Below are 25,098 nucleotides of genomic sequence, written 5' to 3' on the forward strand. Positions count from 1 at the left end.
AAGAATGACCGCGTACAACGTTTGACTTGGTATTTATGTCCGAGCAAACAATGGGAGATAGGAAATGGAGCTTTACTAGAAATGAAAGATCGCCCGAGGCCAGAAGAACGTATATTATTTCTAGAGATACAAGCAAATGCACCCTCAGAATATTCTATCAAGGAACCAATGGCCCCTTTCCAATACATATGTACTAGTATTGCATTTCTTGGGCATATGCTTATGATGTAAAAAAAACCGTTTAGAATACAATAGTATTACGTATAGATTCCATTCCTGTTCACCTATGGTAACACAAAGCTATACACATATAACAGCGAGGGTGACACTTGTTCAACAATGTCATCCGCGATATGCAAATCATCTCCGTTTGCTTTGTTCCATCAATTGAAGAGCCCCGGATGAGATCGGTCTACATATCGACATGTAGGTCCTCGATCGACATACCAGCGCCTGAATATCATCAGTGAAAGCATTTCACATTGATGAGATACACTAAAACAACGTGGATCTTGACCTGATGCCATGTCGTCATTGCATAAGCTCCGCGTTTTGCTTTGTTGCGTGGCGTGCCTGAACAAGGGAGTTTCTAAATATGTATTGGCAAATCAACAACAACAAACAAGGAGTTTGTTTGGTGTATACATTGCAAATACTGCCTTTAATCGACTTTATATCTAAAGGATTCAATCGCGAGATTTCAGTAATGCATATACAGGTATAACCTGTACCCTGTTATAGCTCTTTACACCTCTTTTAATTATTATTTATAGAATTTGAAAAGCATTCTTCTGACGCTGAAAATGTATCATCTCAAAAAGGATACCGTGAACTGATGAATAAGCACGTATGTTATTTGATGACTGTGCAAATGAGCGCATGGATGGTATTAACCTGAACAATGATAAGTTGGTATATCCTAAATTAGCTCAAATGTTTCTGTCATCACCTTGACGCCATGAATAATCCATTGATTCTGATAGTATAGCTTTTGCACTTCTGGCTAGCTCTAATGCTTACCTCTCAGTATTCCATCATCAAGCGAGAGAGCCTCATGGACAATTTTGTAACTGCGAATTTGACTCTTCTACGATGCTCCAAGCCTGTATCAATGCAAACAGTTCATATACGGGTAGGCAGCACACTGCATTACCTCTTACTACGCAAAGGTATACAAAGCACAGCGAAATTTGGGTGTGCATTTGAGCCGCTTTTTCTCATGTTTTGAGCCGCTTTAGACCGCCAAAATAGCACCAAACAATTGCTCTCATCTGGCAGTTACTTTCTGGTACCTTTGCTCAACTTTTTGGGGACCAAAAAAAAACATGACCAAAATTTGACCAAAAAGCATGAGGTACCCTTCATGGTTTTCATCGAAAATCAAACGGTCGCATTTTTGGCCGCAAAAATGAAGGCTTTTACTATAGTATATATTACATCAAATTGCTTCTCTCGATCCAAAGCAACTTCTGAAACCACTTTTAAGAGGTTTGTGTATGCAAAATATGGCTATTTTCGCTAAAAACCTCATCTCAAATTTCATTAAATTGCTCAATAATTTCAGTTAAAACACTTATTGCAATTACAACATTGGAAGCGCCTTGAAAAGTACTTCAAGAATGTATTAGTAAGCGTAGGATGATTATCACAATTTACATAGTCGAATATCTTAAAATAAAGTAAAGGAGTCGAAAGAAGACACAATTTGTCCAATAATGAGCAAAAAAAAAAAAAAACTGAGTTTGAATCAATTTTGGCTGTGGTGCTGGCTGGCCAACTCAATGCGCTTTTCATTACAGTAATAGATACTTTTGAAACCTATGGAAAGTAGGCGGCAAATTACATAGTACTATCATTAGCCATGCTATTTTCCTTTAAAGATGTATGTTTAATAGCGCCAGTCCACCAAAATATTTGTAAGACCAACTTTTCTTTTTGAGACTTTGACAGTGTCTAGGGACCATCAATTTATTATGTTAGGATAACTTTAAGAGCATGTTCAGTATGATTTATTGAGCAAATTTACTGATTCATTTGTCTTTTAATATTATGCGTCTAATATCTGTGCTTCTAAAGTGCAGCAGATGCCCGATATAATACATCCTGGACCTTTTGCCGAACGCCAAACTTGCCGTTTCTGTCATTGTCGAACCATTTGATTGTTTCCTCGGTATACTTTAGGTTATGCAACGCCTTTGTATCCAAAATTTCTCTTTCAGAAGGCAAAGCATATCTACGGTAAGGATGGAGATGATAATCTTCTTTGTTGCGGAAATTGAGACGTCTCTTTACATTGGCATGGAAGAATTTGACTCTAATATCGTTATGCAAATCTAGATCTTCTAATTTTGCAGGATTCCATTGAGGGGCTCTCTTGTGAATGACATGCGAAGTGACACCTTCTACAAAATCACGAGCAAACTATATATATATATATATATATAGCCATGTTAATACACAAGCTCAAATGTCACGCAATCGACTTGCTTACAGGAACAGTTTGCCACAACACATGCTCCATTCTCAAACAGTCCATGACAGACAGTTTGGAACCTTTTCGAAGATGCTCCAGTGTCACTTTCAAGCTAGTAGGAGACCGCTTCATCATTGTGTCTAGTGTGTCCAATGCAAATTTGGATCCATTGTCTTTTAATGCCTTGACAATTTCCTCTACAGTGTCGTATTGGAAGCAATCATCCACAATCATTCTATGCTCACCATGCAGCGTGTAGGTACGGGGAGAGTGGTCTCTCTCTACTGCAAATTCTTCGATAGTGGTATGAACTAAATCATGAGTAGGCTCATCTATTTCTGCCAAACGAGATTCCAATGCTTCCAAGCGAGAGGAAGGGACAAAATGAGTAGCAATACCAGAGAATAGCGCATCTTCAGCTTTTACGATTCGACTTGTCAAGCCCATATAAGGGCCCAATTGGCCATCTAGACGAGAGTAGAAGAAACTAGCTCCCACATCACAGAAAAGGCCAATGGCCGTCTCTGGCATGGCAAATTGAGTATTTTCAGTAGCCACTCGGAATGGACTGAGCACACTAAGGCCCCCGCCAGCACCCACTATTGAATTCATCATTAGCAACCTTTCAGATTGAAGGAGGGGAGGGGGACATTGCAGCACTCACTTGTAATTCCATCCATGACAGCAATGTACGGCGTCTTCATGGTACCTAGGAAATGGATCATCTCATATTCTGTATCAATCTGATGTTCTAAATTAGGGATTCTCTGAGGATCCTTCAACTGGTTGATGACATCTAGTGATACATTTTAGTTTGCAAGTCAACTTTATATATGACAAATGTACCTTTCACATCTCCTCCTGCACACAGCGCTCTGCCAACACCCTTGAGCAAGATAACATTGACCTGATTTGATTCTTCCCACGCCTGCAGGATAAACTTTTAATTTCGCTATTGATGGTTTATCAAAAGCAGTGTATACCTTCAAATTAGGATACATAATGTCCACCATTTCCATATCCAACGCATTCAGTCTTTTTGGTCTGTTTAAAATGAGTTGGCGACTTGCCAAATGGTTTTTGATGAGCACAGGGGGCTATTACATACATGTAAGAAAAATCAAGGGACGCATGATCATGATGTTATTGAGACGATACCTCAAGATGTTGCTGTTGCTGTGTCGCAAACTATAAACATCAATCAATTAGATTCGAATCAGCCTGTGTACATGTTGTAATTACATTTCTCTTGAGTATTCTAGCTACGGATCTTAGCGTCATGTTGATAGAGATGAGAAAGGGCCATCATTCTCACACTACCAGCTGTGCTCTATAAACGTTTGCAGATATTTGATCGGAGAAGCTGCTTTATTTGCTGACTGATATGAAAGAGGGTTACACCTTTGTGATCTTGACAAAGTGGATGTTCTGCCTTGCATGTTAATCATTCCCCCCCCCCATTTCCGATAAGAGGGAAGAGGCTTGATCTCTATGCAAACCAATCAATAAGCACTGACATTAGGCTGTAGGTGGTACCTTAAGGTGAGTTTATTTAGATATTTTTAATACAGCCATTTTTATTTAATCGATGATATTTATATAATTTTGAGGGTTTTGAAATGTACAGAGAGTGATAAGATATAATGCTTTTTTTTCTTTTTTTGTTTGTTTGGTTTGATATAATGAAGCGGTTGGTAGTAAAAGGGAGAGAGTGGTGCCACTGTAAACAATCAGATGGGTTTAGTTTGCAGCTTGGATAGAAAAGTCATTTCTAATGAATCCCCAGCCGTCAATATCCTCATGCTCCCGGTTAAAGCGAATATACGACTCCCTACGACGAGCGACTTCATTTTTGATTTGAGCTTTCCAGCGAGAATATACAGGGACAACAGCAGCAAAGTCAGCACCAGGCACAACTGAATCAACATCAGGCACAGTTGCAAATTCCACATATTTGATACCAGGCACGCCAAAATCAACACCGAATCCTCTCATCTTGGGTGGCGAAGAAGAGGAAGAAGCACGGCTGCATGTTGGACGGCAGCGTAAAATGCGGTTATTCTTGAGCTCTTCTGATTTTACATGAACGAAATCCTCAATGGACCTTTTCTCGGACAAGACGTAATCACATGAGAGGAGCGCACCAAAGATGAAGGAGCAAGTAATATTCTCAACTACATTTGCGACAAAGATACGGAGGCAGCCCACTAAATGTGCAGGAGTAACAGCAGTAGTATCGACATTTGCATCTACAGCTTCATTTTCAACAAGACAATGAGTCAAGCAATAATCATCATCGACATCCTCCATCAGTTTATCAACAGCGGTGAAGTCCTCTTCAATATCATTCATAACAAGCACACCAACATCTTGGCCAGCAAAGGGATCATAGTTGTAATTGGCTACAATTTGGTCAGCTTGGATGGGGTCATAAGAGAGTTGTTTGATTTCAAATTGTTGAAAGGCGCAATTGACCACGACCAAGCTATTATAGAAGGCTGTGAGAGGCGAGAACGGCTTCAATAGAAAATCAAACATTTTTTTTTTCTAAAGACAAGCTCGACGATATAAGCTTCTTTGTGCTGCTTGACGATAGTGGTGGATGAAATGTATATGTATTGATCGAGAAAGAAGAAACAAAAAGAAGCAAATTCTTTAGACAATTGGGAAGAAAAAAGAGAATTTGTTTTAAGGAGTTTAAGGCATATATGTAGTATTTGTGTACTCTGTGATGATGATATGATATGACCGTGAAGGTTACATGAAATCACTTGGTCATTTGAGAGCCAAACACGCACATTCTGCTTTTTTTTTTTTTTTTTTTTTTTGAGCGAGATGAAACTGGCCTTGAATACAACGGGTGCTGCTGCTGTGAGGTGGTACTCTTATACTTTAACACGTAAGTTTTTGTTTATCTCTTCTCGTTTCAAACACTACACCCATTTCATGCCAAATCACAACGGACCACCTGTCGCTTCAATCTCATTAACAGCAAGGAAGGGAGAGCATCAATATGCAATCCTGCGGATACTGAGCGACACGAATGCCGTTACAGAGACAAAATCAATACAAGATGTAGTCCTATGCACATACTCAATTCCGTTCCATATCTCTATACCAGAGTTTCTTGAATTTGTTGCACCTATAGACTCATTTGTATGTCACTATAGAGTATTTCGGTAATATCAAGTATACTCTGGTTATTTCATTTGTTCTAAATGGCTAAAAACTAGTGATACATCTTCAGAGACTTATTCCGTCTTGCTGAAATTTCGAGATCCTTATTCTGCCAACAGTTATTACAAACAGTACAATGACCGTCTGTTCAGTTCGATGGAGGTGAGTGCACAGTACCAATGGCGTTTGTGTTTCTTTAAATGCTAAAAAGGGTATTTTTTTTCCAGCCCGAGAAATGTCAAGTGGTCTATGTCGAATCAATTGAGTTCAATGCTGATACAATACCACCTTCCACAATTCCATTTACGCAGCAAGTAGATTTTGAGCAAGAAGATTCATTATCAACATGTCCTGTCTGCTTGGAGCCAATGGACGAGAAATCAACGGGATTATTGACGATTTTATGCCAACACACCTTCCATTGCCATTGTCTATCTAAGTGGGGAGACGGCAGCTGCCCGGTTTGTCGATATTCGCAAAAGCCTCATAGATCAATAGAGATGGAATCCGATCGAACTACAAGTCAGACACTGCCCATGAGGGAATCCAACGACGAGAATGAATGTGCAACATGCCATGCAACTGAACATTTGTGGGTTTGCCTGATCTGCGGCAATGTGGGCTGTGGGAGATACGAAAATGCACATGCTTATGAGCATTATCGTCAGACGGATCATCTCTACTCGCTTGAGATTGAAACGCAACGTGTATGGGACTATGCAGGCGATGGATATGTGCATAGATTGATACAGAATGCAGTGGATGGAAAGCTAGTCGAGTTACCGAGCACAACCGAGGATTCAAATATGAATACATCACAGGTAAATCGACATCCCTTCAGGGTCTTGTCTGCGGTCTTATTGAACGCATATATCAAATACAGGAGAAACTAGAAGCCATCTCGCTGGAATACAACTACTTGCTCACATCACAACTGGATTCTCAACAAATATACTATGAAAGCCAAATGGAACAAGTGGCAGTGCAGTTATCAGATATGCGATCAAAGACCAGATCCCTGCTGGCTGAGGCAGATCAGATACAAGCCGAGAACAAACGTCTGGAAGCAGGAAATCTAGAGAAAGAAAAGCAAATTGTGGAAATTAGCAAAGGAAAAGAGAAAGCAGACAAGAAATTAGAGTCCTGGAAGGAAAAGTGTGAAACGACCAAAGTTGTTTGGCTTGAAGAGAAAGAGGTAAACCCATTTGTAGACATGATTCAATCGTGTTTAATGTAATCCGTGTCTTGCTAGGTGACAAATTCTCTATTAGAAAACAACAGCCTGCTGCTCAAATGCATGGAGGACAGAGAAAGGGCGATCAAAGAGCTCAGTGATCAAGTGCGAGATCTGATGTTTTTCCTCGAAGCCAGAGAAAAGGTTCAGGGACATCCAGAATTAGAAGGTGGAAGTGTGGAGACCAGAACTCCACAGCCTCGAGTAAAACGAGGAAAGGGTAAGCGTTCATAGGCATATCCGTGCAGTTTATATGTATTTTCATGCGCATGTGCTGCTACTATACCCTCACTATCGTGAATTTGGCCGAGTCTGGCTACACAGCATTGCTATTCTATCACTAAAATAAAACAAAACGTTGTTAAGACCGAGGCCATACTATATCAAACGGATTGCAAGCTATCATAACAAAACATGCTTCCTTTACACATAAATGGCTCGCTCTTTCAACTACAACGCTGTTCGTATCAGGCTTGCTCATGCGATCATCAAATCATACATGATGATTACTATTTCAAATCCTCAAACGAAGCATGTTATTCAAACACTGGATGCGAGACCTTATGGGTACAGCTTTTGAATGCAAACACAAGCAAGTACTAAACTTGTCAAGCAGGCATCTCACTTTCTGCAATGTTCACTGCTTGCCAATGTCATTCATGCATTCATTATATCAAATAGCTGGCCATCGAGTCCGGTTCGGGAAAAGAAATCTGATTCGCTCTACACGCAGGTTTTACTCGCTGCTGGCAGTGGATTAGGGGCCGAGAAAAGAGATAGCAAAGCACAGCCATGCGCCGAAATCAATCTTCCTTTTGAAAATAATACATCATGGGTGCGTATCAACAAAATAGAGATGTGGATGGTTGGATTTAATAGCAATGGAAAAGTGTATACAACACAATGGATGATGGATGGATGGAAACGACCTTTGGACACATCAGATGTCTGGCCAAGTCCGTTGTTGGATGAGAGAGAGAGAGAGAGAGAGAGATCAGCATTACGAGTAGAGATCACAACGCCCAACGTATATGATTTATTGCTATTGAATTCAGCCAGCCAGCATTTGATCCCTTTTTTTTTTTTTTTTTTTTTTTTTTTTTCTGGCCTGGCAAGAAACTGATCCATTGTTATTTCATGTCAATTAGGTAAGGGACAACCTAGAGGTTTGAACGCAGCTCGTAAGCTCCGTATTCATCGTCGTGATCAACGTTGGGCCGACAAGGCCTACAAGAAGAGAGCTATTGGTACCGCTTTCCGCTCTTCTCCTTTCGGTGGTTCTTCTCACGCCAAGGGTATCGTCCTCGAAAAGATTGGTGTTGAAGCCAAGCAACCTAACTCTGCTATTCGTAAGTGTGTTCGTGTTCAACTCATCAAGAACGGTAAGAAGGTCACTGCTTTCGTTCCCAATGATGGTTGTTTGAACTACGTTGATGAGAACGATGAAGTCTTGATTGCTGGTTTCGGTCGTAAGGGTCGTGCTATTGGTGATATTCCTGGTGTCCGTTTTAAGGTCGTCAAGGTCGCTGGTGTCTCTCTCCTCGCTTTGTACAAGGAGAAGAAGGAAAAGCCCAGATCTTAAATCCAAATGCCATTCTGTATGTTCCCTGTCGTTTTTTCTCGCTCTCTTTCTACTATATTCTGCTTATTCATTCAACTATTAAAATATTAACATGAAATCCGTTTCTTTTCATCTGATCATGCAAAATGAACATTTTGATTTCGGAGTTGTCTATTGTCAAATGTCTAGCATCTAAAGAAACAAGATGTCTAGGCTGTCCAGCGTTCTTCTCAGAATCTCTAATCCCTGGGCCATGAGCCTTTGTTTTAATAAGCTAATGCTCGATATAGTCTCTAGCGCAAAACGATGGGAGATCGAGCTTGATTTCTGCAACTTGAACTATATATATATATATATATATAATTGCACGTTATTCCAATTCTTGGCAAAAAGGCTTAGAGCAGACGCAGTTGATACAACTTTCATCCCAACAAGAGTTCAGTGATGGCACACAATCACTGTCTAACTTGCCATCATGCCACTGTTGCAATCCCGGAAAACACTATGATTTCCACCACTTCATCCTTTTACTGTTCTCCTGATTGAGCATATCTTTGTTCCTTCAACATGTACAAATATTTTGTGTACAATGTGGAAATGTGAAGGGTGTTACAGCGATGACACCATGCAGTGTTTCACATGTCAAATTCTATTACCATCCATCTCCGAGTTTTGAATGAGAAGAAGTTTATTTTTTTACAGAAAAAAAAATAGTTTGTATACCACCTTACAATGTCTTTTCGCCACTAGTGAATGGCTTGGTAAATTTGTCGGTACGACGGTCAATTTCTGGCTGAGCATTCAAAAGAAAAGGACGCAAGAAACGTTCATAAGCAATTTGAGCACCCTATTCGAATTTCAAACAGAGTTTCATGAGCACACAACCTTTCCGTTCTAGTTTATACTTGTACTTACTCTGAATTGAGGCAAGATGAGCCAGAGGACAAAGAGGGTCTTGAATGTGTAGTAAAAGGGGAACCAGTAGAGCAAGATGTCAGAGAAATACTCAACCATTTGAGCGAAACCAATGACGGTCCAATAAGTTAGCCATTGAGTGTCATCATCCGTGTTAGGAGACTCAATCGCCTTGAAAGAAGCATATGCTATCAAGTGCGCGTATCAGTAAGCCGCCCATCCCAAAATCGCGTGAAATCATAAAAGCCCTCTACTTACCTGGATAGATCCAAGAAATGGCGTTTGTTAATAATTGAGCGCCTAGGTTGAAAAAGATCATCAAGAAGAAGGTGATGGAGGTACCCAACACGACATAGGTCTTGGGCAAGCCAGTGCGACGTTCAATATCATTGGCACATGCATGCTTGGCGAGTTCTCTGTCAAGACGAGTCAAGTAGTAATTGGACTTGTTCTTGACAAAGTCGAGAGCGTTCATAGCAGCAGCCTGAGCATGAGCTTTGGCATCTGGAGATTGATTGGGAACAGGAGGAACAGGACGACCAGCTGTAGCAGGATTTACAACGGGAGTAGACATTTTATTTTTGTTCAATAATTAAAAAAGAAAAGAGAAGAAAAAGAGAAACGGCAGAAAGGAAATGCCACTTTTTATATACATCTTCCAAACGACAATCCATTACAAGAGCAAGTGACATTTGAAGAGCCGAAGGTATCACATTATATACATGTTCTAGTTTAAATAACCATTTGCTTCTGCTATTGACAAGCGAGAAGGAGTGTTTGATGCCATTTCAGCGTGCTCCTGTACGTAGCTTAAGAGTGTGCCTTCTTCCAGAGCGGTAGATTGGACCTTGATGAAGGAGGGATGTTGCATGATATCGTGTGCAGTGGGCCTCTCTTTTGCCTCGGTTGTCAGTAGCCATTCAATCATCTCGCTCATTTCCAGAGATAGCTTTGACAATGCTTCTTTTTGTTTGGAGAAATCACCCAGTCTAAGCATTTCCCATGATTCGCCGGTGCCTGGTAACACAATTCCTGTTGCTAGTTCCAACAAAATCAAACCCAAACTATAAAGAAGGTCAATGTGTTGTTGCATATATATTTGTGGCGCGCGCCTTTACCTAAAGATGTCTGCTGGCTTGTCAAAGTTCTCTCTCAGTAAATCCGGAGCCATGTAGCGTCTGTCTCCCTCGCCCTTCACCCATCGAGCGTCCACTGGCGTTCGCACTGAAATGCCAAAGTCTGCAATCTTCAAACAGCCTTGATCGTCGATTAAAATATTTGAGGGTTTCAAATCTAAATGTGCAATGTCTGCTGCGTGTATATCGTTGATTCCAAGCACTAGTTTGTGGAATATGCTCCATACTTGGTCTTCTACGATGCTTCTGTTCTTGGACTCGATGAATGTGTCAAGACTAGCTCCATGACAGGTCAGATATTGCACGTCGACTCTAGCTCAGCACCTTACCTTCCTCCAGAGCACAATTCCAACTGAATATACAAGTAGCCCTTCTCCTCCCACGCGTTGATCATCTTGACGCAATGGTCGCTGTCCTTGACCATTCTCAGATGGTCTACTTCAGTCAACTGCAACCATCGATCGTCCCAGCCGCTGAAACAGTTCTTTGACTTTTTGATGGCGTAGAGTTGGTTTGTTATTGTACAGCGAGCTTTCAGAACACGAGCAAATTCACCAGAGCCCATGACACCTAGTCGTTCAAATTGAGAGTCGAAATACGATGCGATAGATGCTGTGTGGGGGGTCTTATCGTCCAATGGTATGGATCGATCTTGCGGTCCATGGTGCTGGAAGTATTCATCCGTCAAGAAATGTGGTTTGTCTGTGTGCCATAATGGGCCGTGCTGATGCTGCTGCTGCAAAATGCTCAATTTGGCTGCTGAGGATAATACGAATTCAGGCTCGTCTGCAGGATTATGGCTTGAAAAGAGTCTGTCGACCTCCTCATCAAAGCTGGTCTGGTGCTGTCGCTGTGCAAAGGATCTGCTTAATGGCAGCGTTGTCTTGTTTTCAAAGTCTGTTGTGCCCTCCTCGTCTTCGTCTTCGTTTTCAAATAGTGTTGACGATAGCAGATTGCTCTTTCGTCGATCGTCGTCATCGGGCAGATTGCTGCTTGTCACTAGCTCGCTGTAAAGCGACCTTCGATAGGGCTTTTCGTCCAAGTCAATTGCATCGTTAAAGTATTCATCGTCGTCGTCGTCTTCATCGTCTTCATCAATGTCGTCGAGTACATCACCTTGAATGCCGAGCAAGGCATGCGCCATACTGGTCGTTGCCGTGTGTGCTTGAACATCTATTGTGGGTGTGCGATCATAACCACCACTGCCGGGCTCTACGAAGGATCCCATTCTGTTCTCGAATGTGGGAGTTTGTGCACCTATGGATGGCTGATAGTCGTCGCCAATCACCAAGTCAGACACCTGTTCTTCTTGCGTGGATGTGTCAAATAGGGTATCTAAACGGGTCTTTTTTGTAATCGAGGTGATGGAAGAACTTGAAGGCGACAGCTCTCTTTTGCTGCTTTGGGTATGTTTATAGTCTGAGATGGACGATGCCATATTAATCACAGTGGGCAAATAGGAAAGGAAAAGGGAAACAAAAGGTTAAGAAGGAGCATCAAAAATTTTTCCCTTTTCAACGTGTGAATTACCACAGAAAGCATTGGGATGCTTTGAAAGGTGGCATGTGATTGGTTGTGTATGCACACACAAACTTTGACAACGGAGGAGATACCGAGACATGTTGGTGTTCAGTGGCCCCAGTATCATCATCGTGATGAGCAGCCGCATTTGAAATTCGTAAAAAAAAAAAAAAAAAAAAAAAAAAAAAAAAAAACCAAGGAATTCTCTGATCCAAAGCATTTATGAACAAATATACCCCTGTGTTTAAGTCCTGGTGCTTGATGCAGAAGGCTCGAATCTGCACCAAAATATGATTGAATATGGTGAATGCAATGCATGAGTTTTGCGTTTCATTTTGATAATTAAACAAATACTCTTTTTTTTTTTTTATTCATGATATGAACGGGGGATCTATATATAAGTTAATGCTTTGATTTCTTATGCTTCTTGCGAGATTCTTCCGAGCTCTCGTTTTTTGCCTTTTTGTGCTTTGTATGAGATGCGTCTGAGTTCTCCTCTCTTGCTCTTTTATGCTTTTTGCTGCTGCTTTTATGTAATTTGGCCTCTTTCTTGGCGAGCTTTTTCTGTTCCTTTTCAAGCTGCTTTGCGACAGCTGCAACGTGTTTGGCCAACTGCTTCTTCTTCTTCTTTTGGTTTTTTAGGAACACACTTTCGTCTCTTGCCTTCTTTCTTTCAGGACGGTAAGGTGCTAATGACTTCAAACCAATGTATTTGTTCAACTCTGCATCGTCTGCTAATAGGATTTCCTCTGCTGTTAAACCATAGTCTTGAGGCGCGGTCTTGGCATACTTGAATCGAGTAAACAAATCGCCGCCAATGACATCCTCATAATTGAGTGCATAGTATTCGTCCATAAGGTCCTTGAACTTCTTCTTCTTTGACTCGGCTTCTTCAGGTGCAATAGCTGGCTTGGTAGCAGACGGTCCTTGATACTTGTCTCCACCAGGAAGATAATCAGCATCCATAATGTCATCATCAGGCAGACCCGTCTCAATATCATCATCCCAAACAGGCTTCTCGTTGGCATCGCCCTCTTCGCCCTGATAATAGTCATCGTCAAACACATTGCCCATTTGAGCATCAAAAACGGAGGGATCGAAATCGCCTTCTAGATCGATATTTTCCAAACCAACGGCCTTGTTGCCAGTGATAGCACGAATCTCCTTGAGTTTGTCATGGATCTCCTTCATCTTTTGGTTCTTTTGCTGCTTCAATTCTTCCATCTTTTGCTCCTTGAGTGCTTGCTTGTGTGCCTTCTCTCTAGCTCTTCTCTTGGCTCTCTTGCTTTCCTTTCTACGAACAGTGCCTTCAACCTCACGAGAGTAGGTCTTGATAGAAGAAGCGCCTTCTTCCTCGAAACGGAAATTGTATTTACTCTCAAATCGATCTACATTATCAAGGTATTCCTCGTCTTTCTCCTCGTCAGCGTCTTCCATCGTCTGTGTTGTCGTTTCGCCCTTGCTGTCCACCCAACCACGATTCAAGACATAGTCCATCAAAAAGGCCTCTTCGGCATTGACATTGGGGTTTTGTTTGTAGTTGCTCCATTCTTCAAATGCCTTTTTCGATGGTGCGTCGTCCTTCATGTTTTCCAGCAAGAATTTGCGATAGTCGCTCTCCTCTGCTTCCTTCTCCTCACTTGTCTTGTCTTTCTTTGTCAAGAAGCCATCTTCGTCCTCCTCCTCATCATCAGAATCAGCAGCGTTTTTGAAAGCATTACGCAAATCCTCTTGCTCCTGACGGTGAGTTCTGGTTCTGACAGATTCGTCTCTTTCATTCACAAAACCGCCATGTTCCAACAAAATGTCACGTTCGTAGTCTTTGAGCTTGACGACAGGCTCCTTAGTTTTATTGTCCTTCTTGCTAGGTTTGGTGGTATCTACATCCTTGAAAAAGTCGTTGGTGTTTTCGTATACACGGGGATCTTTGGCTTGGATGGCAGCAATGGTTTTGAAGATTTGAGAGTCGACAGCAGGCGTTAATAAGTTGGCATCGTCGTCCTCTTCTTCGTCAGAGTCGTAGGAAGAGCTGTCGTCTTCAGAATCGCTGCCTTCAGCTTCCCTCTTGGCAGCAACTTCTGCTTCGATTTCCTCAATAGCTTTTTGCACTAACAAATCATCAAGTCAGAACATGTGCTGGGCCAAACATTTGAGCAAGATACTCACGTAGCTCGGGTCGTTTGTAGTCTTCAGAAGGATTGCTTCTCTCTCTAATTTGAACTTTGAATTCCTTGTTGGACATAATACGCTTCCGTTGACAGTGTAAATTAAAGATGATTTAAAAATATTTTTTCAATTAAATTTTTCTTTTTGTCTCTAGAATTCTCGACAAGAAGGTAGTCAATGTTACCGTCTTTTTCGTTGGATGGGACAGTTTACTGTCGATGCTAACAATGCAACTTCTCAACCTACTAATGCTGCCGAGTTGGCTTTATCCAAGGGGCAATTCAAGCATGTCCCTAACAACATACAGATTGATTACTGAAAATAAATCCAGTAGTCTTTTGATATTATTATTTTAAGTAAATAGCATGTCCATCAGAGCAACATCTTCATTCACTGTTTAAACTTTAAAAGATGCGTTTTAAGGAGGTCATGGCATGCCATGAGATCAACCTCAACCCATACATTTCGCTAATGTATCATTATCGATCTGTCATAGGCTCAGTTCAGACTTGCGAGCTTATATTGGTGCCAAGCCAATATGATCCATATTTGCACGTTTTCATCTCTCAAACTTACTTTTTTCAATAGTAATTACTGTTTTGAGTTCATAGTAAGTTTGTACAGAATTAAAATGCGCATCAAATGGTATTACTGTTGATATTTATCACACGACTATTGTTTGGACAAGCCACTTTAGAAGAGTATCTATATACATTTATAACGATCTTGTAGTGTTAGTAGTGATAGAGCAATATGTGCTGCTATTGCGATATCTGGCAAACGTTCTTGATGTTTGATTTAAACAAATAATCAATGCTGTTAAGGATATTTTATCAGATCTCAGAGATAAATGTATTATACGTTGTATTGTACATGAGAAGGATTGAGCAGAAGTAGCTATGCGCGGTATATTGAGAACTCTTTATTCAGACAGTGCAAAGGAACATGAGTGGTGCCATCAAATGGCAAATCTATATATTGGTTCTTGAAGTTTGGTAGCCTATTATGACCTTTCATCCTTGAAAGCGAGTTTCAGTTCTGACAAATGTTCTTCCGTCAAATCTACTATGAAAACATTCTATTCTGGATTCTCATTGTTGCTCGCTCCTGAGGGGTGATCCATGAGCGTTCACGAAGCGGCGCACATCTTCGTTAACTGGCTCAAGGCTTATACAATTATCCTATATTCAAGATTAAGTTCGTATTGCTGTGGCGCTGTCGAATGATTATAAACACTTTAGGCATTTATGCTAGTTTTAGTCCTCATTCAGTCTTGGAATAACAATAATATAATAAACATATTCAGTTCTGATTGTATTTCTCTTGCCTATTTTTCGTTATTCTAAGCAAAAAAAAACATCACTTTTTTGCTAAAGTACTGTAGTATCTATATAAACTTTCTGCCTAACAGCTTTAAAAGATTACATACATCTTATCTTACGTTTAGATGAAGAAGGCTTTGAACTGTATTAATTTGGTCATTCTTTTATTACCAAACACAAAATCATATTTATTGAGCAATCAATAGGAAGTCCACTAGCTATAACCCTTCGGTTCTTCAACCCCTGAGCCAATCAAATCGCCTGAAAACTCCGCTGACCTAAAAAAAAATTGCGAGGGTTTCCCCCGGTTTTGATGTGAGGCAAAATTTTAAGCTCCGCTATATAGCAATATAGCTGTTACTATCATCAAATTTCCCTCAGGTGCTAGAGCATGCCTTACTTACACCACCTAGCTTTAGATTCTGGCATTGAGACTCTCAATCATCACTAAAGTAAGTAGTGACAACCAAGTGGAGGCAGCCTATCTACCTCCTAGCCTCGGATAAAGTCTTGTTGAGCTTCAGGGATAGGCACATCCACACAACGTAAAAAAGGTATGCTTCAAAGAAACATAAACATAACAAAAGAAGAAAAGAACATACTATTATGGGAGTATAGTAGTACGTAGGCAAAAAAAGAGGCACTCACGCGAAGCGAGTCAAAGAAAAGCATAACAAACATAACATCAAAGATGTTTAAAAAAGCTCGTTGCTGTTGCAAGAAAAATGCATGCATGAGCAACGCGCATGGTAGTAATAGTCGGATGTAAAGCAACATGACACAGATGCGCACAGCTGCAAAAGCAACAGTGGTATTATACGATTGCGATACAACATAATGACTAATGTTGTTTCATGTAAAGAAGCTACAGAGGAAACACCACCAACAAAAGAAAAAGCGCAACAAGGCAAACATCATGAATGCATTATCACGAGAAAGGAAGCAATGATATAAGCGTTCAAAGAAGTTTTATGTCATTGCGACCAGAAGAAAGAAGATACCACCACTTATCATAACCACAGATAGACCAGATATTAAGTAATCACCGGATATGAGCCAGGGAGCGAGCATGCAGCAAATACAGTAGACCAGAAAAGACCAGATTAGCAACAGCAGCAGCAGCAGCAGCAATACCAGCACCATAGAAAAACTAAAAAATGAACGCCATCAGCAGAGAATAGACACAGACCAAAAATGTTACTTACCATTTACCACTACCAGAGAAATACCAGAAGAGTATAGGTAGTCACCAGAGGTGGACCAGAGAACAAGCATACAACAAATACAGTAAACCGGGAAAGAACAGATTAGCAGCAGCAACACCAGCACCATAGAAAACCGAAGAATGAACAACACCAGAGACCAGATAAAGACTAAAGAAGCAACCACCAGACATGATGAACCAAAGAAGCAGACAGCAGAGGAGGTAGCAGCAGAGAAGTAATGGTAGTAACACCCGCATCAAACAGTCAAAAAGAATCATCAAACCTAATAAAAAAATTCAATTAGTGTTAATTCTACGCCTTCCAATGCTCTTTATTGAATGGTACCTAGCATATTCCACTTTAAAGAAGCAGTGTCAAGTTATTTCAACAGTACAAGACAAAGCTATCGGAAGCTAGAGTGTTACTATCAATCGAACGGTTTCCAAAACGACCATGGTTTGATGCTGCTAAACGTGTTTTGCAAAAAGGGAAAAAATGAGGCGGCGTCCTATCCGACGTCACGGCCAGTAGATTTAGTCTCAGTCTTCTGCAGTGGTAGCCGTAACTGCTGCAATTTAATTTGAATTTGTGCAGTGGGTATTTTTGTGCTCAAACTTGACTTCATCTGACATCTTTTAAACGCTTTTGTCAAGTTTGACTATGAAAACTCCAGTTATCGCGCCCAGCTTTCTAATATAACTTTAGAGGATTAAAGAAGCCGCATCAAATGGTACTGATTATATTCTACTTTCAGACCGAAAATAATGAGCAATTTGCAAAAATACGATAACAGGTTTCCTGTGATTATGTCAAAATTTAGCATATACAAGTGCTATAGAAAGGGCTTCCAGTATTGTATTCCGTCCTTACGATCAATTTGATCTTATACGTATCATAAGAAAAGTCTTCATTTTTGGGGCGAAAAACGCGATCGTTTGATTTTCAAGAATTTTCCCTTGTGAATGTTGAGGATATAGATCATCTCTGAGAGGCAAATGTATTAAGCGTCGTTTATTACATAAGAGGATCTGAGAATGAGCTGAGATGCATAGTAGAAGTGAGAGGTCTTTATTCAAGCAGCACGAAGGAACATGAGTGGTGCCATCAAATGGCTAATCTATATCCTGGTTCCTAGAGAGTGGTAGCCTATGGCCTTTCGTCCCTGGAAGTGGGTTTCAATTCCGACAAATGTTCTTCCGTCAAAGCTATTAGGAAGAACATTCTATCCTGGATCATCTTTGTTGTTTATCCTTGACTGGTGGTTCATGAGTTCTGATGCAGCACATCCTCGTTACTGGTTCAAGGCTTATACAATTATCCCGCATTCAAGATCAAGGTCCTATTGCTGCGGCACTGTCAAATAACTATAAATACCTTTGATATCTACACTAGTAGTTTTGATCCCTATTCAATCTTGGAATAACATAATAAATATATTCAGTTCTAATTGTATTTACTCTGTCTATATTTTGTTATTCTAAACACCAATCGCCCAAACGCTATTTTTCGCTATAGTATAGTAGCGCATAATATAAGTTTTCTGCTGTATATTAACCAACATCAGTCAACACACGCCCGGGGTTTATCCCATAGACTTGGGCACCGTATTTGCAGTGAAATCAGGTTTAAGGGATTTCCCAAAAAAATAAAGGAATAATAATAAAAATACAATAGAAATCAACTGTAGTTTATTATTTGTGTGTAAAATGAACGGAAGACCCTGGAATTGAGTAAAAAAAAGAAGAGTATTTATACATTTGCAGCTAGCTTGTAGGATTAGTGATGATAGAGAGCAATAAGTGCTGCTATTGCGATATCTGGCAAATGTTGTTGATGTTTGATTTAAAGTGGTAATCAATGCAGGAGCACTGGCCGTAAGGGTCGATTTGAGTAACCTTGATGGGCTTGGGTGAGGTATCGTCATAGCATGATTTAATGTAACCTTGATGGTTTAAAGTGTGATGTTTGTTATTGAAGTATGGAACCCTTTATCTGGGATGTTGTGCAACTATAGCAGCAGGGCTACAACTGTCTATAAAGATTAAGGTATTCTTGATGGGTAGATATGTCTGTGTTGTGCAACAACATGGACAAGCTATGATAATTGAAGTGCATCTCAGCAATCTAAATACTGAGTGCAGTAAAAAAGGGGGTAAAAAAGCAGGTAGAATACTGTTAAAATCCTTCTTTATTCGAAATTAGGATAATGTGCAATAAAATGTATATTCTACGTCTCTATTTATATTATTTGGTTTATATCTCTTATCTGGCAGCAGTTTAGTAGTTGCCAGTGATTCCATTACTTTATATATTTTTGTTGGGTCATTTAGTTGTTGATCTGATGGATCAAGAACGGTATTTCAATATATGGTTTTTGAATCATGCGTAAAGAATAGCTCTTTATTGTTGAGCCTGTATCCTTTTTAGGTATATTTATGTTACAACACATTACAATACCCTTGACATTTACTTTAGTATCTGTCATCTCTTATTTTAGAGCATTTAACCCTTGCTATCATCATGCTAATACTATTATTATGCATGCCTATCTGCTGATGGTAGCATGGTTTGATTGAGATGACATTTATTTTGGGTTTTGTTTATGATGGGAATCTAGTCTAGTTCACTTCATGCCTCCCCGCTAAACGCAAACAAGATTTGCGTTGACCCGGTATGCAGCAAATTTAGAAGACTTAAATTCGAAATGAAATCAGAGATATTGGAAAGGAAAAAATTATGTATTATGTATATATATATATATATATATATTTAAAGAGATATTTTAGGTAGGATATTATTTAGATTTCGTATTTCTTGCACGTTTTTGGCGGCGAGTATTTGTTTGAGGCAATTTTGTTTGGCGTTTCTTAGATTTGTTGATAGTATTCTTAATTGAAGTATCATTGATTTCTTTTCTAGATGCCTCTCGTCTTTCAAGTTCTTTCATTTTCTTCCAGTAATTGGTAATAGGAGTAGGTGTGGAGAATAGATCAGGGGTAAGCCAGTCATTCTCTCTTTCACCGTAACCACACCATTTGGTCAGATATTCGTATGTGCCATCGGGGAGCACTCGATGATCACGAATTTCTTCTACCTCATATACTTGCGCTTCCAATGCTGTTTCGTCTAATGAGACAACTTTTAATTCAGAGGGCGTATATTCACGATGTAGCAATTCGCTAGTATCATCTTTTAGTACATACGTTCCTGCTTGAGTACGTCGCACCACAATATATGGTCCTGAATATAGCGGGGCTAGTTTATTCGATCGACCTTCTGCGTAACGTACCATTACAGGTGTACCAGCTGGAATATCTTCGATTATGTAGTGTTTCTTGTTGAATTTCTCGCGATATATTTTAGCCAATTCATCAGTTCGTTGTTGTATAGCAGGAAAGACAATGTCATTCATGGTTTCAGCTCTTTTTTGTAGCTCTTCCAGTGTCAATGCTTTCCTGTTATTTCTATTAATTTTCTTAGGGTCCAATGTTACTTGTCTTGCAAACATCAAGCTGAAAGGGGTGCTTGCTGTGCGATCACGGACTTTCATGTTTATAGCTAGTTGTACAATAGGCAAACGGTTATCCCAGTTTCTGGTGCCATTCCCACACATTTTCCTTAGTGTTGCAGTTACAGTTTTCACAGAATTTTCACTATGACCATTTCCCTGTGCGTAGTAAGGAGTGCTTTGTATCATGCCAATGTTTAATGATTTATAGATGTATTCTGATAGTTGAGATTTGAATTCTCTTCCATTATCAGATAAGGTAACATTCACTGCTAAACCATAATCTCCATAGATTGAGACCAAGGTGTTAGCGATTGTGTCACTTTGTTTGTTTGGTGTAGGACGAGCAATGATGTATTTGGTACAGATGTCTACAACCACAAGAATATAACAATTGCCTTTTTCCGTTACTGGTAAGGGTCCAATCATATCCATGCTAATGAAATCAAATGGTTCATACGACACTACACTTCTTGCTGGGTTGAATCCTTTCTTTGCAATATTATGCAATTGACATTCCTTACAAGACAGCAAAAGTTCTTTGGCGTCCTTATAGATGGAGTTCCAATGAAGACCATGATAAGTGTGAATGTGCTTAACCACAGCCGCAATCCCAAAATGTCCTACCTTATGTGCATCTTGGATGATCTTTTTACGATCTTGTTGAGGTGGACAAACATAATCAGTTGTGGTTTGTTTAAACTCTTTGCTACTGAGCTTTATCGCTAGGACATTTAGATTGGGGTCTTTGGAATGAACTTCCTTTTGTTTAACGATTTTGTTCCCGGTAGTTCTTCGTAGCAGGATTAGCTTGTGTAGTTTCTTAATCTGTTGTTCATATTCATCAGCTAGCTCTTCATCTTCGGTTATGGCAGGGTACAATCTCGATAGTCGGTCAGCAAGAATGTTTTCCATTCCTTTGATGTGAGCTACTGAGAAATTGTATTCTCCTAAAATTTCCAGATACCCTTGAAGAGTGCTGTTCAGTGTTGATGATGTAAAAAGATACGTTAGGGCCAAATGATCACATAAAACAGTTATATCATTGTGCCCCCATAATAAAGCTTTGTATTTTTCAAAACCAAACACAATGGCTGCAGTTTCTCTTCGGTTAGTAGACCAATTTCGTTCTGCACTATTCAAAGATCTGCTTGCGAAGGCTATATGCTTAATGCGTCCCATTTCATCCTTTTGGAATAGACAGGCTGATATTCCCAGAACGCTGGCATCAGTTTGCATGAAGTATGGCTTTGATGGATTAGGTGCATAAAGGATTTGACTAGACATGAGTATTTGTTTGATTCTTTGGAGTCTATCAGTATGTAAGGATGTCCATTTTGCAGTGATTTTTTTCTCATTTCGTAGACTGTCAATAGGAGCAGCTATTTTAGACAGCATTGGACAGTAGTTTCTTAAATGGCTGATAATACCCATAAGACTACGGACCTGTTTCGTTGTCTTTGGGATTTCCCATGACTCAATGTTTGATAGTCTTTTTGTATCAATTTTTGTGGTATCTTTACTGATGATGAATCCAAGCAGATAGACACTTGTTTGGAAGAATGAACATTTATCTGTATTGATACGTAGATTTACTCTACTCAATCTCCTTACCACTAAATTAACCATTAGTGCATTAAATTCTGCGTTTCTAGCATACACCACGATATCGTCTAAGTAGTGGCAGACTCCTGCTTGGATTTCATTGCCAATTTGAGTGGTGTCTTTGTTTTGTTTTATGTATAATTTCTTTACTTCATCTTTCAACTCTTGTTCAATGCCATCGAATAAAACGCTCATTGTATAGACAAACTGGCTTACAAGGAATTTTAACCCAAAAGGGGCTCTGGTCCATTGGTACGTCAGATTGTTATGACTAAATATGAGGCAACGTCTTGATTCTGGTGATACAGGAAATGCAAAATAAGCTTGCTTTAGATCCAAAACACTTATGACATTAGCGTTACCAACAACCTTGCTGAAGATTTCATCTATTTTTGGTACAGCAAAGTTCTCATGACAGTCTTTATCCGAGATGGCAGCATTTATTCTTCTTAAATCGCAACAGATTCGAAGCTTGCTAGTTTTCCCGGTGAGTGGATCACGTTTAGGTACAGCCAATAAAGGTGAGTGAAAGGTTGGATCAGGTTTGGTACGCTCGACAATGCCATCTTTTAGCCATTCTTCTAGCTGTGATTTGATTTCTGCATTTGCATTTACCGCTAATGGATATTGTCGAACGAAACAATCACTGGGATCCGAAATTTTGATTCTTACAACTGATTCTGGCATTGTACATGCTGCATCACTTGGGATAGCCCTGTTTTCGTCCAAAGCTGATTGAATTTGTGCTAGCAATTCTTTTCTTTCGCTTGGAGTACCATAATCAGCCTTTTCAGGATTGAATTTGTTTTGTTGATCGTGATTTATATCCTCAAACTGCTTCATTTCTTTGTCCTTTTCTGAATCAGGAAATTTATATGCTACTCCTTGCAGGTAGATATTCAATTTGGGTAGAATATCGACACCAAGTAACACATCAAATTCAGTAGACAACTCATCATTAAATTTAATGACCTCGAATTCATGAGCGAATTTGATATTGTTTGTATAAGTTACTTCCATAGGTTCAGTTTTACCAATTCTTGTTACCGTACTGTTCTTGTTATCATCATTTACAGACAAGAAATTGAGAAAGCCATTTGTTTTATACGTTTGTATGTTTGAAAACGATTTATTTAATATGCTTTTATTGATGAAACTAATATCCGATCCGGGATCCACTTTTCCGATGATTCTTCTACCATTTAATAGAAGAGGCGTGATTAGTTTCATGTTGTTTTTGCTTTCGTTTGTCTTTTTAGACTTACATTTGTAAATTTCGTTTTCATATGCTTCTTTTAAAGCTTGGGTCATCACGTCAGTTTCATTTTCTTCTTTAGTATCAGAAGTAGTAGACACGGACAATACGTTGATTCCATCACCAGCGCCCTTTTGGCGTTTAGCCATTCGATATTCTTCACAAGTATGGCCATGCTTCCAGGGGCGACCACAATGGCGGCAAGGGTTAGGGTTCTTGGTAGTAGCCCTATTGGGCAGATTTCGATCACCAAGCATTCTTGCCTTTGGCAAAGCAGAAGATGTGGTGGCAGATGAGCCAGAGGTAGCAACAATAGGGGGTTCAACAGAGCCAAACTTGCGCTTGGTGTCCTTTCCCAGCATCAATGATTGGGGAGTCTTTTCACCAAGAAGATCTACGGCAGCATTGTGAATTTCCGTGGTAGTCCAGGCTTGTCTCTTGGTATTTGAAAGGAGCACAGTACAAATGTTCAGTTGCCAGGACTCGGGTAAAGACAACAAAAAGACATCACCAATTGTCAAATCATCACGATGATAGCCGGCCTCACCAACAGTGCGGAAGAAACGATTGGAATATTCATCGACAGATTCATGGAACCCAATTTCCATATTCATCACAGCACGACGCTTATGTATTCTTGAAACTACTGTCCCAAACTTCTTGCTGAAAACCAACTTGACATCGTGCCAGACATTGCACTTCATGACCACCGTCTTCATCCAGTCATCCAATTCATACGACAACGTGAGGGGAATGTACTTGCGCCATACGGTTTCGATGTCTTGGCCAGAAGAATACACAATTTTTTCGAATTCTGAGAGGAAATGATCAACAGAACGATATGCCTCCTCATGTGGAAATGGTTTAGCTTTGTTATCCTCCAGTTGGAATTTGGGAAGATCTCTCTTGGAAATTTTTAAGCCAGTGGACGATGAGTTAGCGGCAGCGGAAGCCTTGGTGGCAGCAGCAGTAGCAGCAGCAGCAGCCTTGAGACCATCGGTAAGTGTTTTGACATGCTTGTCTAAATTGTTTACTTTTTCACGGAGTAGGTTGGCTTCATCAACATTGACATTGGAATGGCTCAGAGCTTTCAAGTATGCTATTTGCGCATTTTCCTTTTGGAGTAGAACCTTCTTCAGAACTTCAGTCAACGTTGGCGGCTTCGTAACAGGTGGAGCAGGTTGTGGTGAGGTAGCGTCAGGGTTGACAATTTCTTCACCTTTAGTGGATATAGTGGGCGCAGGAGACGGGGTGCCAACGAGGTTTGTATATGGGTCAGCCGCGAGATCCATCTCATTGAGGCGTTCAGTTGTTGCAGAAACTGAGGCAGGTAAGGATGCGTTGCCATCCTCCATGATGACGTCCTCTTCCATGGGATTAGGTGAGCCAGCACGAGATGACAGTGGGGAGTTACCAGACAGAACAGACGACATAACGAAATCAATGATTGATTGTAACAGTAAAAAATGCAGTAAAAAGGGGGTTAAAAAAGCAGGTAGAATACTGTTAAAATCCTTCTTTATTTGAAATTAGGATAATGTGCAATAAAATGTATATTCTACGTCTCTATTTATATTATTTGGTTTATATCTCTTATCTGGCAGCAGTTTAGTAGTTGCCAGTGATTCCATTACTTTATATATTTTTGTTGGGTCATTTAGTTGTTGATCTGATGGATCAAGAACGGTATTTCAATATATGGTTTTTGAATCATGCGTAAAGAATAGCTCTTTATTGTTGAGCCTGTATCCTTTTTAGGTATATTTATGTTACAACACATTACAATACCCTTGACATTTACTTTAGTATCTGTCATCTCTTATTTTAGAGCATTTAACCCTTGCTATCATCATGCTAATACTATTATTATGCATGCCTATCTGCTGATGGTAGCATGGTTTGATTGAGATGACATTTATTTTGGGTTTTGTTTATGATGGGAATCTAGTCTAGTTCACTTCACTGAGGTTCACCAGATGTGATAAGCGTTGTACAAGATAGATTGCTACTTAGGCATTCA

The 25,098-nt window shown here is 40.0% G+C and overlaps 8 protein-coding genes across 8 annotated transcripts; 2 read left to right on the forward strand and 6 right to left on the reverse strand.

Moving 5' to 3' along the window:
- Positions 1 to 2,070: 2,070 nt before the first annotated feature.
- On the reverse strand, positions 2,071 to 3,754 carry vps26_2 (Vacuolar protein sorting-associated protein 26; the record flags this gene model as incomplete). The annotated part of the gene is made up of 7 exons (XM_064831419.1): positions 2,071 to 2,421; positions 2,492 to 3,072; positions 3,138 to 3,269; positions 3,320 to 3,401; positions 3,457 to 3,570; positions 3,632 to 3,661; positions 3,716 to 3,754. The coding sequence occupies 7 exons, from the start codon at positions 3,752 to 3,754 to the stop codon at positions 2,071 to 2,073; spliced, it is 1,329 nt and encodes a 442-aa protein (XP_064677699.1).
- Positions 3,755 to 4,213: 459 nt separating this feature from the next.
- Positions 4,214 to 5,011, reverse strand: ATC70_012240 (uncharacterized protein; the record flags this gene model as incomplete). Its single annotated transcript, XM_064831420.1, has 1 exon — positions 4,214 to 5,011. The coding sequence occupies one exon, from the start codon at positions 5,009 to 5,011 to the stop codon at positions 4,214 to 4,216; it is 798 nt and encodes a 265-aa protein (XP_064677700.1).
- Positions 5,012 to 5,419: 408 nt separating this feature from the next.
- ATC70_012241 (uncharacterized protein) lies at positions 5,420 to 7,118 on the forward strand (the record flags this gene model as incomplete). The annotated part of the gene is made up of 5 exons (XM_064831421.1): positions 5,420 to 5,652; positions 5,707 to 5,812; positions 5,878 to 6,471; positions 6,534 to 6,845; positions 6,903 to 7,118. The coding sequence occupies 5 exons, from the start codon at positions 5,420 to 5,422 to the stop codon at positions 7,116 to 7,118; spliced, it is 1,461 nt and encodes a 486-aa protein (XP_064677701.1).
- Positions 7,119 to 7,715: 597 nt separating this feature from the next.
- STE18 (Guanine nucleotide-binding protein subunit gamma) lies at positions 7,716 to 8,466 on the forward strand (the record flags this gene model as incomplete). The annotated part of the gene is made up of 2 exons (XM_064831422.1): positions 7,716 to 7,719; positions 8,033 to 8,466. 2 exons carry the CDS (start codon positions 7,716 to 7,718, stop codon positions 8,464 to 8,466), a joined length of 438 nt encoding a protein of 145 aa, XP_064677702.1.
- A 706-nt stretch (positions 8,467 to 9,172) lies between these two features.
- On the reverse strand, positions 9,173 to 9,934 carry LYS4 (mitochondrial Homoaconitase; the record flags this gene model as incomplete). The annotated part of the gene is made up of 3 exons (XM_064831423.1): positions 9,173 to 9,292; positions 9,361 to 9,548; positions 9,619 to 9,934. 3 exons carry the CDS (start codon positions 9,932 to 9,934, stop codon positions 9,173 to 9,175), a joined length of 624 nt encoding a protein of 207 aa, XP_064677703.1.
- Positions 9,935 to 10,087: 153 nt separating this feature from the next.
- Positions 10,088 to 11,934, reverse strand: ERV46_2 (ER-derived vesicles protein erv46; the record flags this gene model as incomplete). Its single annotated transcript, XM_064831424.1, has 3 exons — positions 10,088 to 10,424; positions 10,479 to 10,772; positions 10,826 to 11,934. 3 exons carry the CDS (start codon positions 11,932 to 11,934, stop codon positions 10,088 to 10,090), a joined length of 1,740 nt encoding a protein of 579 aa, XP_064677704.1.
- A 485-nt stretch (positions 11,935 to 12,419) lies between these two features.
- On the reverse strand, positions 12,420 to 14,259 carry ATC70_012245 (uncharacterized protein; the record flags this gene model as incomplete). Its single annotated transcript, XM_064831425.1, has 2 exons — positions 12,420 to 14,125; positions 14,184 to 14,259. 2 exons carry the CDS (start codon positions 14,257 to 14,259, stop codon positions 12,420 to 12,422), a joined length of 1,782 nt encoding a protein of 593 aa, XP_064677705.1.
- Positions 14,260 to 19,504: 5,245 nt separating this feature from the next.
- Positions 19,505 to 24,511, reverse strand: ATC70_012246 (uncharacterized protein; the record flags this gene model as incomplete). Its single annotated transcript, XM_064831426.1, has 1 exon — positions 19,505 to 24,511. One exon carries the CDS (start codon positions 24,509 to 24,511, stop codon positions 19,505 to 19,507), a length of 5,007 nt encoding a protein of 1,668 aa, XP_064677706.1.
- Between the last annotated feature and the right edge of the window lie 587 nt (positions 24,512 to 25,098).

Source organism: Mucor velutinosus (genome assembly GCF_035048745.1).
Source record: "Mucor velutinosus strain NIH1002 chromosome Unknown tig00001569, whole genome shotgun sequence".
Taxonomy (NCBI): domain Eukaryota; kingdom Fungi; phylum Mucoromycota; class Mucoromycetes; order Mucorales; family Mucoraceae; genus Mucor; species Mucor velutinosus.